The 12,723-nt window shown below is 41.7% G+C and overlaps 1 protein-coding gene across 3 annotated transcripts in view; it reads left to right on the top strand.

Moving 5' to 3' along the window:
* Positions 1-12,347, top strand: part of Uap1 (UDP-N-acetylglucosamine pyrophosphorylase 1) — a 41,730-nt gene extending 29,383 nt beyond the window's left edge. The window contains exons 6-11 of one of the 3 annotated variants that reach the window (XM_042258552.2): positions 1,353-1,546; positions 2,037-2,177; positions 3,088-3,276; positions 4,344-4,394; positions 10,061-10,127; positions 11,777-12,347. In XM_042258552.2, the coding sequence (XP_042114486.2) occupies positions 1,353-1,546; positions 2,037-2,177; positions 3,088-3,276; positions 4,344-4,394; positions 10,061-10,127; positions 11,777-11,869 (735 nt within the window). In that variant the 3' untranslated portion in view covers positions 11,870-12,347. The remainder of the gene's footprint in view (positions 1-1,352; positions 1,547-2,036; positions 2,178-3,087; positions 3,277-4,343; positions 4,395-10,060; positions 10,128-11,776) is intronic. The other 2 variants (XM_042258553.2, XM_042258554.2) reach the window with 2 other exon arrangements.
* Positions 12,348-12,723: the final 376 nt, after the last annotated feature.

Here is a 12,723-nt window from a genome sequence, read left to right as displayed (position 1 = left end):
CTTTCTGGGTGACAAACAGTTTACTACACAGGCACTTACATGTGCAGGAACCCCCCCCCCCCATGCCTCTAAATGCTGTGTAAATGAAGTCCTCACTGGTGGCTTTAGTTCCCCGAGGAGACCGGGACTGGCCCTGTGTATTCTAAGAAGCTTACTGATAATATTTTATGTAGACTTAGGGTATACTTTCCAGATGGGGACAGATTTTTAAACACTCTGCCACACACAGTGTTATAAACAGTGCTGTCAAGTATTCTTATTTTTTTTTTTTTTTTACGTGATTCTTGGATGGGCTATTCATGCCTTCATCTGGACACTTCATTATAATTAATTAGGTATCACTTTGTAGTCCAGGTGGCCTGATGCTTGCAGCAGTCCCTTCTGCCTCAGCTTCTCAGGTGCTTCTGTCACAGCAGCACAATCCACCACACTCAGTAGGAATTTTGATTTTATGTTAGTGCAATGTGGACTTAGTCCTTAGTTTTCTTCCAGGTATGTGGCTCAGGTCATGTTAAAATTTAGGGTAGTAACATGTCAGGCTCACCTGAGGGATTTTAAGAATTGCATGTTATCTTTGCCCTCGGATTTGATAGATAGACACTCTCCCTCATCTTCTCTGTCGGCCTAGAGCCGGTATTCAATGAGCAAATCACTGGCTTTCAGGACATTTAAAGGCTTAGACTCTTGTACTTCAAATTAAATCCAGCATGAAGTGAATAAGTATGGGTAGTCTTCAGACTGAACTGGGAGTGGGAGCCAGGTGATCCGTCTGTTTCCACCTTCCTGCTTCCTATCCAGGTTTCTGAAAAATAAGGAAAATGCTTAATTATTGACTGAAAACTCAAGAAACAGAATTCCAGTGAAGCGATGATTTGGGCCGTTTAAAGTGAGCGAGAACGCCTTCCCTGCATCTTTTGTATTTCCCAGGATTCCCAGATACATTAATTTATTTTCTACGTACTTAAGTGTGATTAAGGATAAATTAAATTAGAAATGCAAGGTATCTGGAGAAACCAGCTCTTCATCTATTTATTCCCTGTCCTGGTTTTTCCCTGAGCCGGATGTAGGTAGCAGAGGTCCCTGTCTTGGTTTCCCCTGGGCTGGATGTAGGTAGTGGTGTTTTTGCTCTGGTTTTGGTTTGTGGTAAGTAGGAAGGACACAATGTCCCTGATTTCTGGTTGGAGAGAAGTCTGTCAAAGAATATAGTATTTTTTTAAAATGCTAAAGCCTTCTCTTGGATTGAACTTAAAACAACGTAAACAAAATGTAAAGGTGGCCTTTTCATATGGCGTGTCTCCAAAAGAACCATTAATTAAATTTCTTCTTTACTGCTGTCTTCTTTTGACGGGCAGGTGGTCGAGAAAACAAACCCCACAGAACCAGTTGGAGTGGTCTGCCGAGTGGACGGAGTGTACCAGGTGGTGGAATACAGTGAGATTTCTCTGGCCACAGCTCAGAAACGAAGCTCAGATGGACGCCTGCTGTTCAACGCCGGAAACATCGCCAATCATTTCTTCACTGTGCCATTCCTGAAAGATGTTGTCAAGTATGACCTAATAGGGACCCGAATTTTTTTTAACTGTTGTTAATTAGAAACTAGACCTTTGGGGAGGTAGGTAGAAACCCCAAGTCCTGCTCCACAGAAGTCATTTTCCTTCTTGAGGATGAGCGTTCTCAGAGAGAAAACTCTTCATGTGTGACTGCTTTTCGCAAGCTGTGTTAGGTGCTGGGTTTGGGGGGAGGCTTTCCCTGGTGCAGGATCCCCCTGTCTCCCAGAGAGCCTCCTGCCTCTGGTGCTAGGACTGGGCCTGCGCACTGCCACGGCCAGCTGGGCTTTTGTTCAATGTAAAAATCAGTTGAATGTCCTAGGAGGAATCTACTTACATGCTATTTACACATGAGCTGAAACTTCTTAAATGTCTTCACTCGGAAAACCTCAGGGTTACTGGGTGATATACTTGTGCCTGAGTATTTTCAGATTTGCTTTTCTGTTTTAAATTGGAAAATGATCATGACTTCCCCCCTTTATTTCTCAGTGTCTACGAACCTCAGCTGCAGCACCATGTGGCTCAAAAGAAGATTCCATATGTGGATTCCCAGGGGCACTTAATTAAGCCAGACAAGCCAAATGGAATAAAGATGGAAAAATTTGTCTTTGACATCTTCCAGTTTGCAAAGTACGCTTTGACTAGCACCAGGGAGATCAAGTATATGTCTTGAAATGTTGCTTTTTTTACTGTTAGCCAAGAAGCCGTGCTCGGGAATCACTTGAGAGTGTCTGTTTCATCCAGACATCTTGATCACGAGTGCATAGTCTAAAGTCATTCTCCAGTCTAAAGCTCCCACGCCAGGTGTGCTGTGGTCTGAGTTGCCTGAAAGCAGAATATTCAAAATAATCAACGGCCACTATCTAGGTCTGTTGCAAAGTCATTAAAGTTGTTTGTTTTTCACTCAGAGACTAAAGAGATTAATATAGTTGACCAGCTTTGTTTAGCATAACTGACGTATAAGTGTGTGTTCAGTGAACTCTTTAGACTATATAAAGATCACATGTTTGATGATACATCTTTTAGAATTTGGCCGATATGAAAATGCAGTGAACAGATTGGTTGTAGAAGATTGTTCTTACACAACCATGTGTCTTCCTTTTCCTTTGCACCCTGTTGTTTTCAGACGGGGTTTGTGTAGGCCAGGCTACTAGCCAGGGTGTGCTTGAACTAACTCCTGATCTTTGTGTCTCTACCTCCTGATGGTTGGGTTATGAGTGAATCTGGTCTACTTCCCACACACTATACTAATGCCCTTTTTATCTGCCCTCCAAATAGATACTAATGTGATCTTTGTACATTAATTTTTTTTGGTCTTTCTCATCCTAAAATAAGTGTTGTGGAAAGGTGTTTTCATTTTTCAATGGAGAAAAAAGTTCCATTTCTCTTTGGATTAGTGATGAGCACTATTTGTGGTTACTTGGAATTGGCTGAAGAAGCCTAGTCACTGAGTCCCAAAGGCTAGGCATGCTGGGAGGGATCAGAGGCTGTGTGGATGGTTGTATTTCCTAAGAATGAAGTCTCTGTGGCTCCACTCCAGGAAGTTTGTGGTATATGAAGTCTTGCGGGAAGACGAGTTCTCCCCTCTCAAGAATGCAGACAGTCAGAATGGGAAGGACAACCCGACCACTGCGAGGCATGCCTTGATGTCCCTCCATCACTGCTGGGTCCTCAATGCCGGGGGGCACTTCATAGATGAGAACCGCTCGCGCCTCCCAGCAATTCCCCGGTGAGTCCCTCGCTGTCTGCTTTGGTGTGTCTGTACCGCTTCGGACTTCTCCCTCTTCTGCCTGATGTATCCCTAGATCGGCTCTTGTTTATTTACTTATTTTTAAAGTCTCACTGTGTGAGTAATTACTGATGTAAGGTGACCACAGCTTTGCCCTTTACGGTGGAAATGTCAGCCTCACTTCTCTCTAAGAGGAAGCTCCTGAAGAGCTCTCAGTTTTTTGTTTGTTTGTTTTGAGCATCCTCATTGTGTCAGTGAAATAATTTCTACTAAATAACGGTCAGACGATATTTTTGTATGTCATGTGGCTAACGCTATTAGCAACACACTGTACCACAGGCAAGGTGCTTAGCCACAGAAGTTGTTTCTACTGCCCTGGCTATGTTTGAGACCCTCCAGAACTTTCTCACCCACAGCTTCTCTGCAACATTCTCTTATAATGACCTAGAGAAGGTGCCGTGAAGGGAAGGGAATGCCCATTACGTTCAGTGATACACAAACTTCAGAAACGTTTTGGGTTTCAGAGGGTAAGAAAAACGGTACTTGGAGCTATTCCAATTTTAGATAAAGCACTTTTAGCATAAGTCCTTTATCTTAGCCACTGTGAGTTTATAAAACTCATTGGCACCTAGAATGTCCCTTTATAAGTCTTTGTAGTTTTGTACTTAGGTGATTTATTTTGCCATTTAGTTTTTGTTCTTCAGAGGTAAAATGCTTGCTGCATGCACCACAGTGTTAGAAAGCTCAGACACTGGCCCACTGGGCAGTGGAGGGCACTGTCCATGACAGATTCTATAGAAGGAATGGTGCTGGCTGTCTCTGAGTCAAGGCCACTTACAGCAGGCTCTGCCTTGTCAGTAAGCGTACTCTGTGACATGTCACATTATTCTCATGCTCAACTTTGGTTATTGAGTTTGGTTTTTTAATTTAATTTTTTTTAACTGTTTATAGTGCCAAATTTATGATTTACCATAAGGGCATGCCATTTGGTTAAGTATATTTTGCAGCTCCATTTCATTGTTATTATTTGTCTCCATTCCCATTAATGCTTATTTATTCCTACATAGCAGTGCCACCAATGGAAAGTCTGAGACCATCACAGCTGATGTCAATCACAAGTAAATATACCAGCCTGCCTGCAGTGCATGGTGATGGGGCTGTGCTTCTCTCCACACTAACTGGCATCGTAGTTTAGTGTTCTGTCTTTTGGGCTTCTGGAGGGAGGATGATTGACGCTCTGGTGTGGGTGCGCTGCTTTCCTGGTGGCAGGTATCTATCTGGATAACACTAACTCAGAATCGGTGCATGCAGGAAGTGGGGAGCATGCTTTACTAAAGAATCTGAGCATGGGTGTTTGAGCCCATAGTGACATGTTTACAGGTGTTGGGATCCAGGGCAGGTTACAGACAGGAAGAACAAAGTTGGATTCTAGTATATCCCTTGTAGGATAAGCTAGATGAAAATAGCATTCTGTGATGAGTTTTACTGAATTCAATATATATGCTCTCAATATGGAGGTTGACTGCTCCTGACATTCAACAGCTTCTAATATGGAGAAGACATCTTTTATTTTATTTGCACATTTTTTTGGCTCTGTTATTGTTTTGAGAAAGGGTCTTGGTTTGTAGCCAAGGCTGGCCTAGAACTCTATTCTCCTGTCTGCCTTCAAGTGCTGGGATTATGGCCACATACCACCATGTGTGGCTAGGGTCACTGTGTTTTCATCATTGTGAGTTATTTTGATTCTAAAGCATGTATATTTTCTTCTATGTTGGCAGTCCATTTTATAGCTAGAAATAGTATAACTTCTCTCATCTGGTTACTGGAAAGATTTTTTTATTGTTGTTTTTGTATTATTTTTGCCATTATCTTTATAGCTAAAAGGTCAGCTAATATTTTTGCTGTCCTTTAAAAGTTACTGGGTTTAGAGTTTGGAGAAAAGACTCAGTGGTTAAGAGCAATGGTTATTCTTGCAGAGAACCTGGATTTCAATTCTCAGCACCCACAAGGCAGTACACAACTATCTGTAACTCCAGTTCCAGGAGATCTTACACCTCCTGGGCTCCATGGATGCTGAGCACCAGGAATGCACATGGTACACAGACATACATGCAGACGAACTACCTGTACACATAAAATGCAAATTAAAAAATACATTTAAAAGTTACACTGGATTTGGTTTGAATTTTAAGATTTTCAGGTAATTTTGGAACAAGGTCTAGGGCAAAAAATCTGGAGGTGGAAGTTGTCTCAGAAATAGAGCCATTCTTGATGACACTTTCCATCCATGTGCCTTTTGTCAGGCTACTCGTTGCCCAGTGGGCAAGGCCTGTGAGCACTGTGTCTCTGGGGCCCTGTAGACAAGAAAGGGATCTCATTTTATAGATCTGTCTGTCTTCTTCCAGGAGTCGTAGATAACTGTTGCCACTTACACCATGGGAGCTGGGGCACAGAGCCTTTTATCATTTTCTATTGAATCCATTATTTTTAATATGTAGACAAACTACTTTTATAATTTAGGAAATATGCCTTTGACTCTGAGTTTCCTTATTGAACCATAATGTTACCTTAAAAATGCAACAGTTTTTTAATGATATAGCTAAAAGCAACATTATTCTATTTTTTGTTAAGATCCAGAAACATTCTTATTTAGATTGTTTTCTTTAGTATTTCTTCTTCTTTTTCTTTTAATTTTGAGACAGGGTTTCTCTGTGTAGCATGGCCTGTCCTGAAACTCGCTTTGTAGACCAGGCTGTCTTTGAACTCACAGAGATCTGCCTGTCTCTGCAGGAGTGCTGGAATTAAAACCATGCGCCACCATGCCCGGCTCTTTAGTGTTTCTTCCCATTACCTTTTTTTGTACAATAATCAACCCAAATGACATCATGGACTCATAAGAAATTCCTACTAAAATCCTCAGTGTCAAAGGATGCCTACAGAGAGCTGAGAAAGATACTTCCAAATGAGATGATGGAGAAGGAAGGCTGTCGAGATGGCTCAGTGGGTAAAGGCACTTGACACAGAAGTCCGATGTCCTAAGTTTGATTCCTGGAACCCACATAAAGCCTTCTGCAAAGTTGCCCTCTGACCACCACATATGACTACCCATGCACATGTACACGGACAGACAGACAGAGAGACAGGCAGACAGACACACACACCCTAATAATAAATAAAAATTAAGAATCTGAGTTATGAAAAGAAAATACTTTATGTGGGAGAGAGAAGTACTCTGAAGAGTGGAAGCAAGGGTGTGGAGTCTTGACAAAAAGTGGTGTTTTTACGTTTCATCTTCACTTACTATTAGCTACTAAGAAGTTGCTTGGTGAGGAAATTAGGGAGCAGTTTGTTATTGGGCTGTCTCACCTGTAAGCTGAGAGCCTGTTTGGTGTTGACCACTTCTGTCTTCCTCCTCCAGGACCTCTAAACTTGGCTATTGAAGTCCGTTTTCTTGGTGTCTTCCCATTTGGATTCAAAGGCTACCACTGCAGGTCTAGAACAGAAGTCATATAGTCCGACTAGTTATATATTTGTTTCTTGGGTTCAAACTACATTCTCATCATGATAACTGAATACTTCAGGGGATGAAATGGAACTGGGCTCTATGCATTTTATCAGTGTGATTGGCCTTCATTTCCCTACTTTAGTATAACTGTGCTTCCCCAAAGGGACAGAGCTAGACCCCTTGTCATAAGAATATGACACACATGTGGGGAGACCTGTGTCCCTTTTCTTGATACTAGACTGCCATTGACCTTTAGAGTTAGTTTGGTCATATATCCAGCAAGCTCACAGGCTGCAGCCGCTGTTAATCTCCTAGGTTCTAAAGTACCGTATACAGGAGAAACAGCCATTTCTGACAGCCTATGGGAATTCAAGGCACACAGCCATAGAAGTGAAGAGATGATATCAGGCAGTGCATGTGGCACAGGTACTCCTTAGTCTTGGAGACAGGGTTTCTAGGTATCAATACACTGTATTTATCAATGGACAGCAGCAGTCACTCTGAGATGAATAGAGATGGCAAGGGAATGTTGGGACTTGTGTTCAACTTTGGAGGATGGGTACGGTTTTTACAGTCAGAGGGACCATAGTTGGGATAACTTGGATTAATCCAAAGGAAGTTCTCCATTATTCTATAGCACCTCATTCTGTGTGTAAGTAGCAGGATGCGGGGCATTGGAACAGGCCATAGGTGCCTTGGGTGCATTCAGCTGAGAGAAAGACTGGCCTCCAGCTGGCCTTAGGAACTCTCTGATTTTATTGATGTTACCACAGTTTGAGAACTCATTCTTTCTTGGAAGAGGAGAGAGCTTTAGCTTGAGGATTCAGAGAGGTTGGGTTTTGTGTGTACTGTCTACTGTTGCTGACTGTTTTCTGTTTCTAAGAGAGAAGCTCTTGCTCTACAGCCCTTGTTTGTTGGCTTTAAACTCTTAGTGATCTACTTTCCTCAGCCTCTTCAAGTACTGGGATTATAGGCATGTTCCATATGGCTGGCTGGCTGGTTGGCTGGCTGGCTGGCTGACTCCCTCCCTCCTTCCCTCCCTCCCTCCCTCCTTTTTATAAAATTAAAATATACTTACATGATTTTCCTCTTTCCTTTCCCTCCCACATCCCACATCCCACATCCCCCCATTTGGTTTCTCTCATAATCATGGCCTCTTGTTAATGTATGTATGTAAATAGCTAAATCTGTAAATACAACCTGCTCTGTCCCAGTCTGTTTAGCGTCACTTGTATGTCGATGATTTCAGGGCGGACCTCGTGGTATTGGGTAACCAGTTAGAGGGCTCTTCCTCGGGGGAGACTCTTTCTGCTCTCAGCATTCCTTTGTTGCCTGTAGTTTTTGTTCTAGGGGTGGGGTCAGGTGAGAGTTCTCCCTTTCATGTTAGCATGTCTACTGGTACTGTTCTTCAGCTCTTGTTTAGGCAGCCATATTGTTGAGGGATCATGGGTGCACTTCCTGTCATTTCTAGCCCACGCTGTCGAGGGATCATGCGTGCACTTCCCTGTCCTTTATAGGAGATGCACTCTCACAGCAGCAGTTCTCCTGTTTGGCTCTTAGTCTTTCTGCCCCCTCTTCTGAAGTGTTCCTTTGGTGGTGGAGTTCTACTGTAACGTCTTAATTGAGGCAGGGCACCGCGTGATCGTTTTCTCTGTATTTTGACCAGTTGTGTCCTGTGATGCCTCCCTTCTGTTGCACAGAGAGCTTTGGTGAGGGACGAGAGCTATACTTATCTGTGAATACAGGATAGATACTTAGAATATAGCTAGGAATTATGGTGGGTTAGTAAAATGGTGGTAGTTACTCCTCCTCCAAGGTTCATGTCTTCACTATCCCTGGACGATTGGCTGCTTTTCCAGTACCAGGTATAATTTACCCCGTTAAGTGGACTATCAGTCCAGTTAGAGAACTACTGATTACCATCAAGAGTGCCATTATCACACCCTTATGTAGTGCAGGCTGGCCTTGAACTTCTTATTTCCTCCTGCCTTCACCTCCTGAGTGCTGGGACTACAAGCATGCAGCACCGTGCTTGATTTATGCAGTGTTGCCATTGAACCCAGAACCTCATGCATGGTAGGCGAGCAGTCTACCAGCTGAACTGCGTTTTGAACCTGCTGTTGGCAAGATTCTTGAGATAACAAATAACTCAGCTCTCCAAGGACTGACTATAAGGAAAACACTATTGACTTATGGCAGATTATCTAGAAATTCAGAATTCCAAATGTCTAGATATCACATTGTGACCTAGAATTGATAGATGATGACTTTGTCCTTGACTTTGCCTTGGCACTTTCTTTATTATTATTATTATTAACTTTATTTTATTTTTCTATTATCAACTTGATACGGTACAAATTCTTATCCTAATAGTGAAATGTTTCACTGAAGCTTGCCCAGTGATTGAGTAAAACCAAAACTTATTATAAGCCACAGTCATCCTAGGGTCCCCCCTGCTATGTAGCCTCCCTGGTTCTGTGGGTTGCAGTCTGATTGTTCTTTGCTTTATATCTAGTATCCACTTATGAGTGAGTACATACCATGTTTGCCCTTCTGGATTTTGAAGTATTAAGGCACTTTGTCCCTTAATACTTTAAAGGAGACTTTTGATAGCATAAGTATTTTGAGACATATTAATAAATCCACTGAGCAAATAGATTGTATAAGAAAATCTTGTCCTTGTCATTGAACAAGGAATGAAATGTTTTCCATCCATGCTGTCCAGTTTGGTTGTCATTACCTACTTGTGGCTCCTGAGCACTTGAAATGTGATTATCATGACTGATAACTGAAGGTTGAAATTCTAACTAATTTGAACATTTTCATTTTAAGTAGCACTGTGGCCACTGTGTGGACAGTGCAGCTCTAGAGTTCTTGTCAATCAACATTAGGATCTGACTTGCAAGTTTGTGCTGTGTGAGAATTAAAATAAACGTGAAGGATTCAAGAGACCTAGCGTGGGCCTGGCACACAGTGTATGTCTAATCATTAGTCCCTTTTTTATGAACTTTCTGAAATTGGAGATGAGATTATGTAAGAGGGCAGTATATAAAGAGCTGGAAGTGGTTCTAGGTACTTGGCCAAGTAGTTTGTATCTGACCATGAGAATGTGTTCACCTTCGGGGAATTTAGTGGAGACTAGGGTCCAGGGTGGGCTCCGTTCTTTAACTAGAATTTTGTTACTTGCAAGCTTCTCAAAGGAAAGCTATGGTCTTTATTCTCATACTAGCAAGTAACATGGGAAGCAGAATCTTACCATGCATATGTATTTTTTCTTAGCTTGAAAGATGCCAACGATGTACCAATCCAGTGTGAAATCTCTCCTCTCATCTCCTATGCTGGAGAAGTAAGTTTGCTTCACTTTCCCTTCTGTTCTGTTACACAGTACTGTGTATCTCCAGATAGCTAAATGTTTGCACCAGCAAGAAGTGCAGAGTATCTGAAAAGGTGGATATGTTGATTAGCTCCTGTGGATCATGCCACAGTATATACCTGTGGATATGTATTATTATTTACCAGTTTAAAGTAAACTCTACAAAGGCAGGGATTGCTTTAGGTTGCAGGAGTTGTTTCAGACGATGCACTGTTTTCCTGAGGAGCTCCTCCAGGAGCGAGCAGGAGGAGCTGTGTCTGTTCTGAATTCTTGATAACTTCTGCTGTGTCTGTCTTCTCTACCAGTGGTTCTCAGCCTGTGGGTCACGACCCCTTTGGGGGTTGTATATCAGATACTTACATTTCGATTTATAACAGTAAAAAGATTACATTTATGTGGTCGGGGGATCACCACAACATGAGGTGTATTAAAGGATTGCAGCATTAATAGTGAACTACTGCCATTAGCAGAAGTCTATAATGTATAGTGTGTTTTACCTGCCCATTAACCTCTGTAGGCTTTTAAAAATGAAATGTATTTTATAATCAGTGGGCTGCCTTTTTAAATTCAGTATAAGTTTTCCCCCAGATATCTGTCTGCTTTGTTCATACACTTAGCACTGACATCGTACAGACCTGTGGAGTTAAGTGCCCTGCTGTTCTGGTTACATACATTTTCCTGGAGTTTCTTATTATTTACTTGGGTAGCAGGGATTAGCTATTTTGCTTAGAAAATTAACTGTTTTTACTGATGGTTGTGGGAATGAATGATTAGCATCCTACTAAATGTAGAAATCGCATTATAATCACTTGGCTAGTATGTTCTGGGCTCTGGGTTTCATACCAGTGAAAAACAAAACAAAACGAAACAACACAAACCAAAAAGAAAGAAATGTGAATAACTTTTGTTTGGTATTTATCTTATGCTTCCATAAATCAGTTATCAAGTCTAGTCTACAAAATCTGTGACGTGGACTTTAGGTTTTTCTCTCCAACCAACTTTTGGCTTTCACACTTTAAATCTTTAGTGCACCCACCAGGCCAGTGTTGTGAGACAAAGGCCTGCTTATAGCAAGCTTTCTTTTGGGTATTTAAGCTCTCAAATCATAACTCGGAGACTCATTATTAGTTAGGGATGCTCGGCCTTATCTTATGCGTGTCCCACTGACTTTACAACTTAATTGACCCTGTTTCCCTTCATCTGTGTTTTGCCTGGGACTTTTTACCTTCCTTTCACTCTGGATGTTCTACTTTCCTGCTTCCTCAGTGCCTGGCTGGCCCTGGGTATCTCCCTCTTCAGCTCTCGTTCTCTTCTCCCCCTTTCTTGGATTCCTCCTCCTACTTATTCTCTCTGCCCACCAACCCCACCTATCCCTCTACTGCCTAGCTATTGGCCGTTCAGCTTTTTATTAGACCAATCAGATACCTTAGGCAGGCAAAGTAAAACAGCAACACATCTTTACATTGTTAAACAAATGCAACATGGACAAATGTAACACATCTTTACATAGTTAAAGTAATGTTCTGCAACATAGACAAATGTAACTCATCTTTATGTAGTTAAAGTAATGTTCTGCAACACCTGCTACTTTTCTGACTGCTTCATTTCAATCCTTCTTTCAGGGGCTAGAAGGTTATGTGGCAGATAAAGAGTTCCATGCACCTTTAATCATCGATGAGAATGGAGTTCATGAGCTGGTGAAGAATGGCATATGAATCCTACAGTGAGCTCTGCCCCATAGGGAACCTTTGTTTTTGATAGACGAACTGTGAACCTGTGGGACCTCCCTCTCCTGGAAAACTGAAGTTTGGACATTCATAGAGTTTCATTTTGCTTGTTGGTGTCTGATAGACAATACAAACTTCCCAGATATCTGAACTTCAGACAGCATTGTCATGATTCTCAAATCATTGAAGGTCTTATTTATATTTTCTAACTATATAAGTTCTTCCAAGCCAAGACTCACATTGGCTATCTAGGAAGCTTCCTCAGCTTGACTCTGTTTGGGATGTTGAGCATGACTTCATTTGGAGCTGGAGGCATTTGTTTTTGAAGTTGTACATAGTGATAACAAGTCATTGTACATTTCAAAAGGTTTCTATGGTACTAAAATTTTGTTTTATTTTATCAAGCATTAAAGTTTTTTAAGAAAATAACTGGACAACAAAATAAAATTATCTTCTTGTCTCTGGAGAGTTATTTGTACCTTGAGAAAATTTTACTAGCAAAACAAAAAACTTGGGAGAACTTTCAAGATAATGCATAAAAACAAACAGATGCAGTCACAGCTTTGTGCAACAGGTAGCTGACTTTGGATGTTGTCTTCTATCACTTTACCGTTTCTCTCTACTAAAGATGTTCCCCCCAGCCCACTGGAAAGAGCACATTTTTGGTACTGGCTGGGCAGGTGGGACGGATGATACTACTAATACCATCAAGTAGATCCCTTTCTAAATGCACAGAGTAGCCACCTACAGCAAGGACTCATCCAACCAGCATGCCAGGATTCAAGGTTGAAAAGCATGCTGTTTACTTTATTGTCACTCAGTATTTTGTAGCACTTAAAACT

This window comes from Peromyscus maniculatus, chromosome 11, assembly GCF_049852395.1.
Source record: "Peromyscus maniculatus bairdii isolate BWxNUB_F1_BW_parent chromosome 11, HU_Pman_BW_mat_3.1, whole genome shotgun sequence".
NCBI lineage: Eukaryota > Metazoa > Chordata > Mammalia > Rodentia > Cricetidae > Peromyscus > Peromyscus maniculatus.
This window is presented reverse-complemented; position numbering and strand designations above follow the sequence as displayed.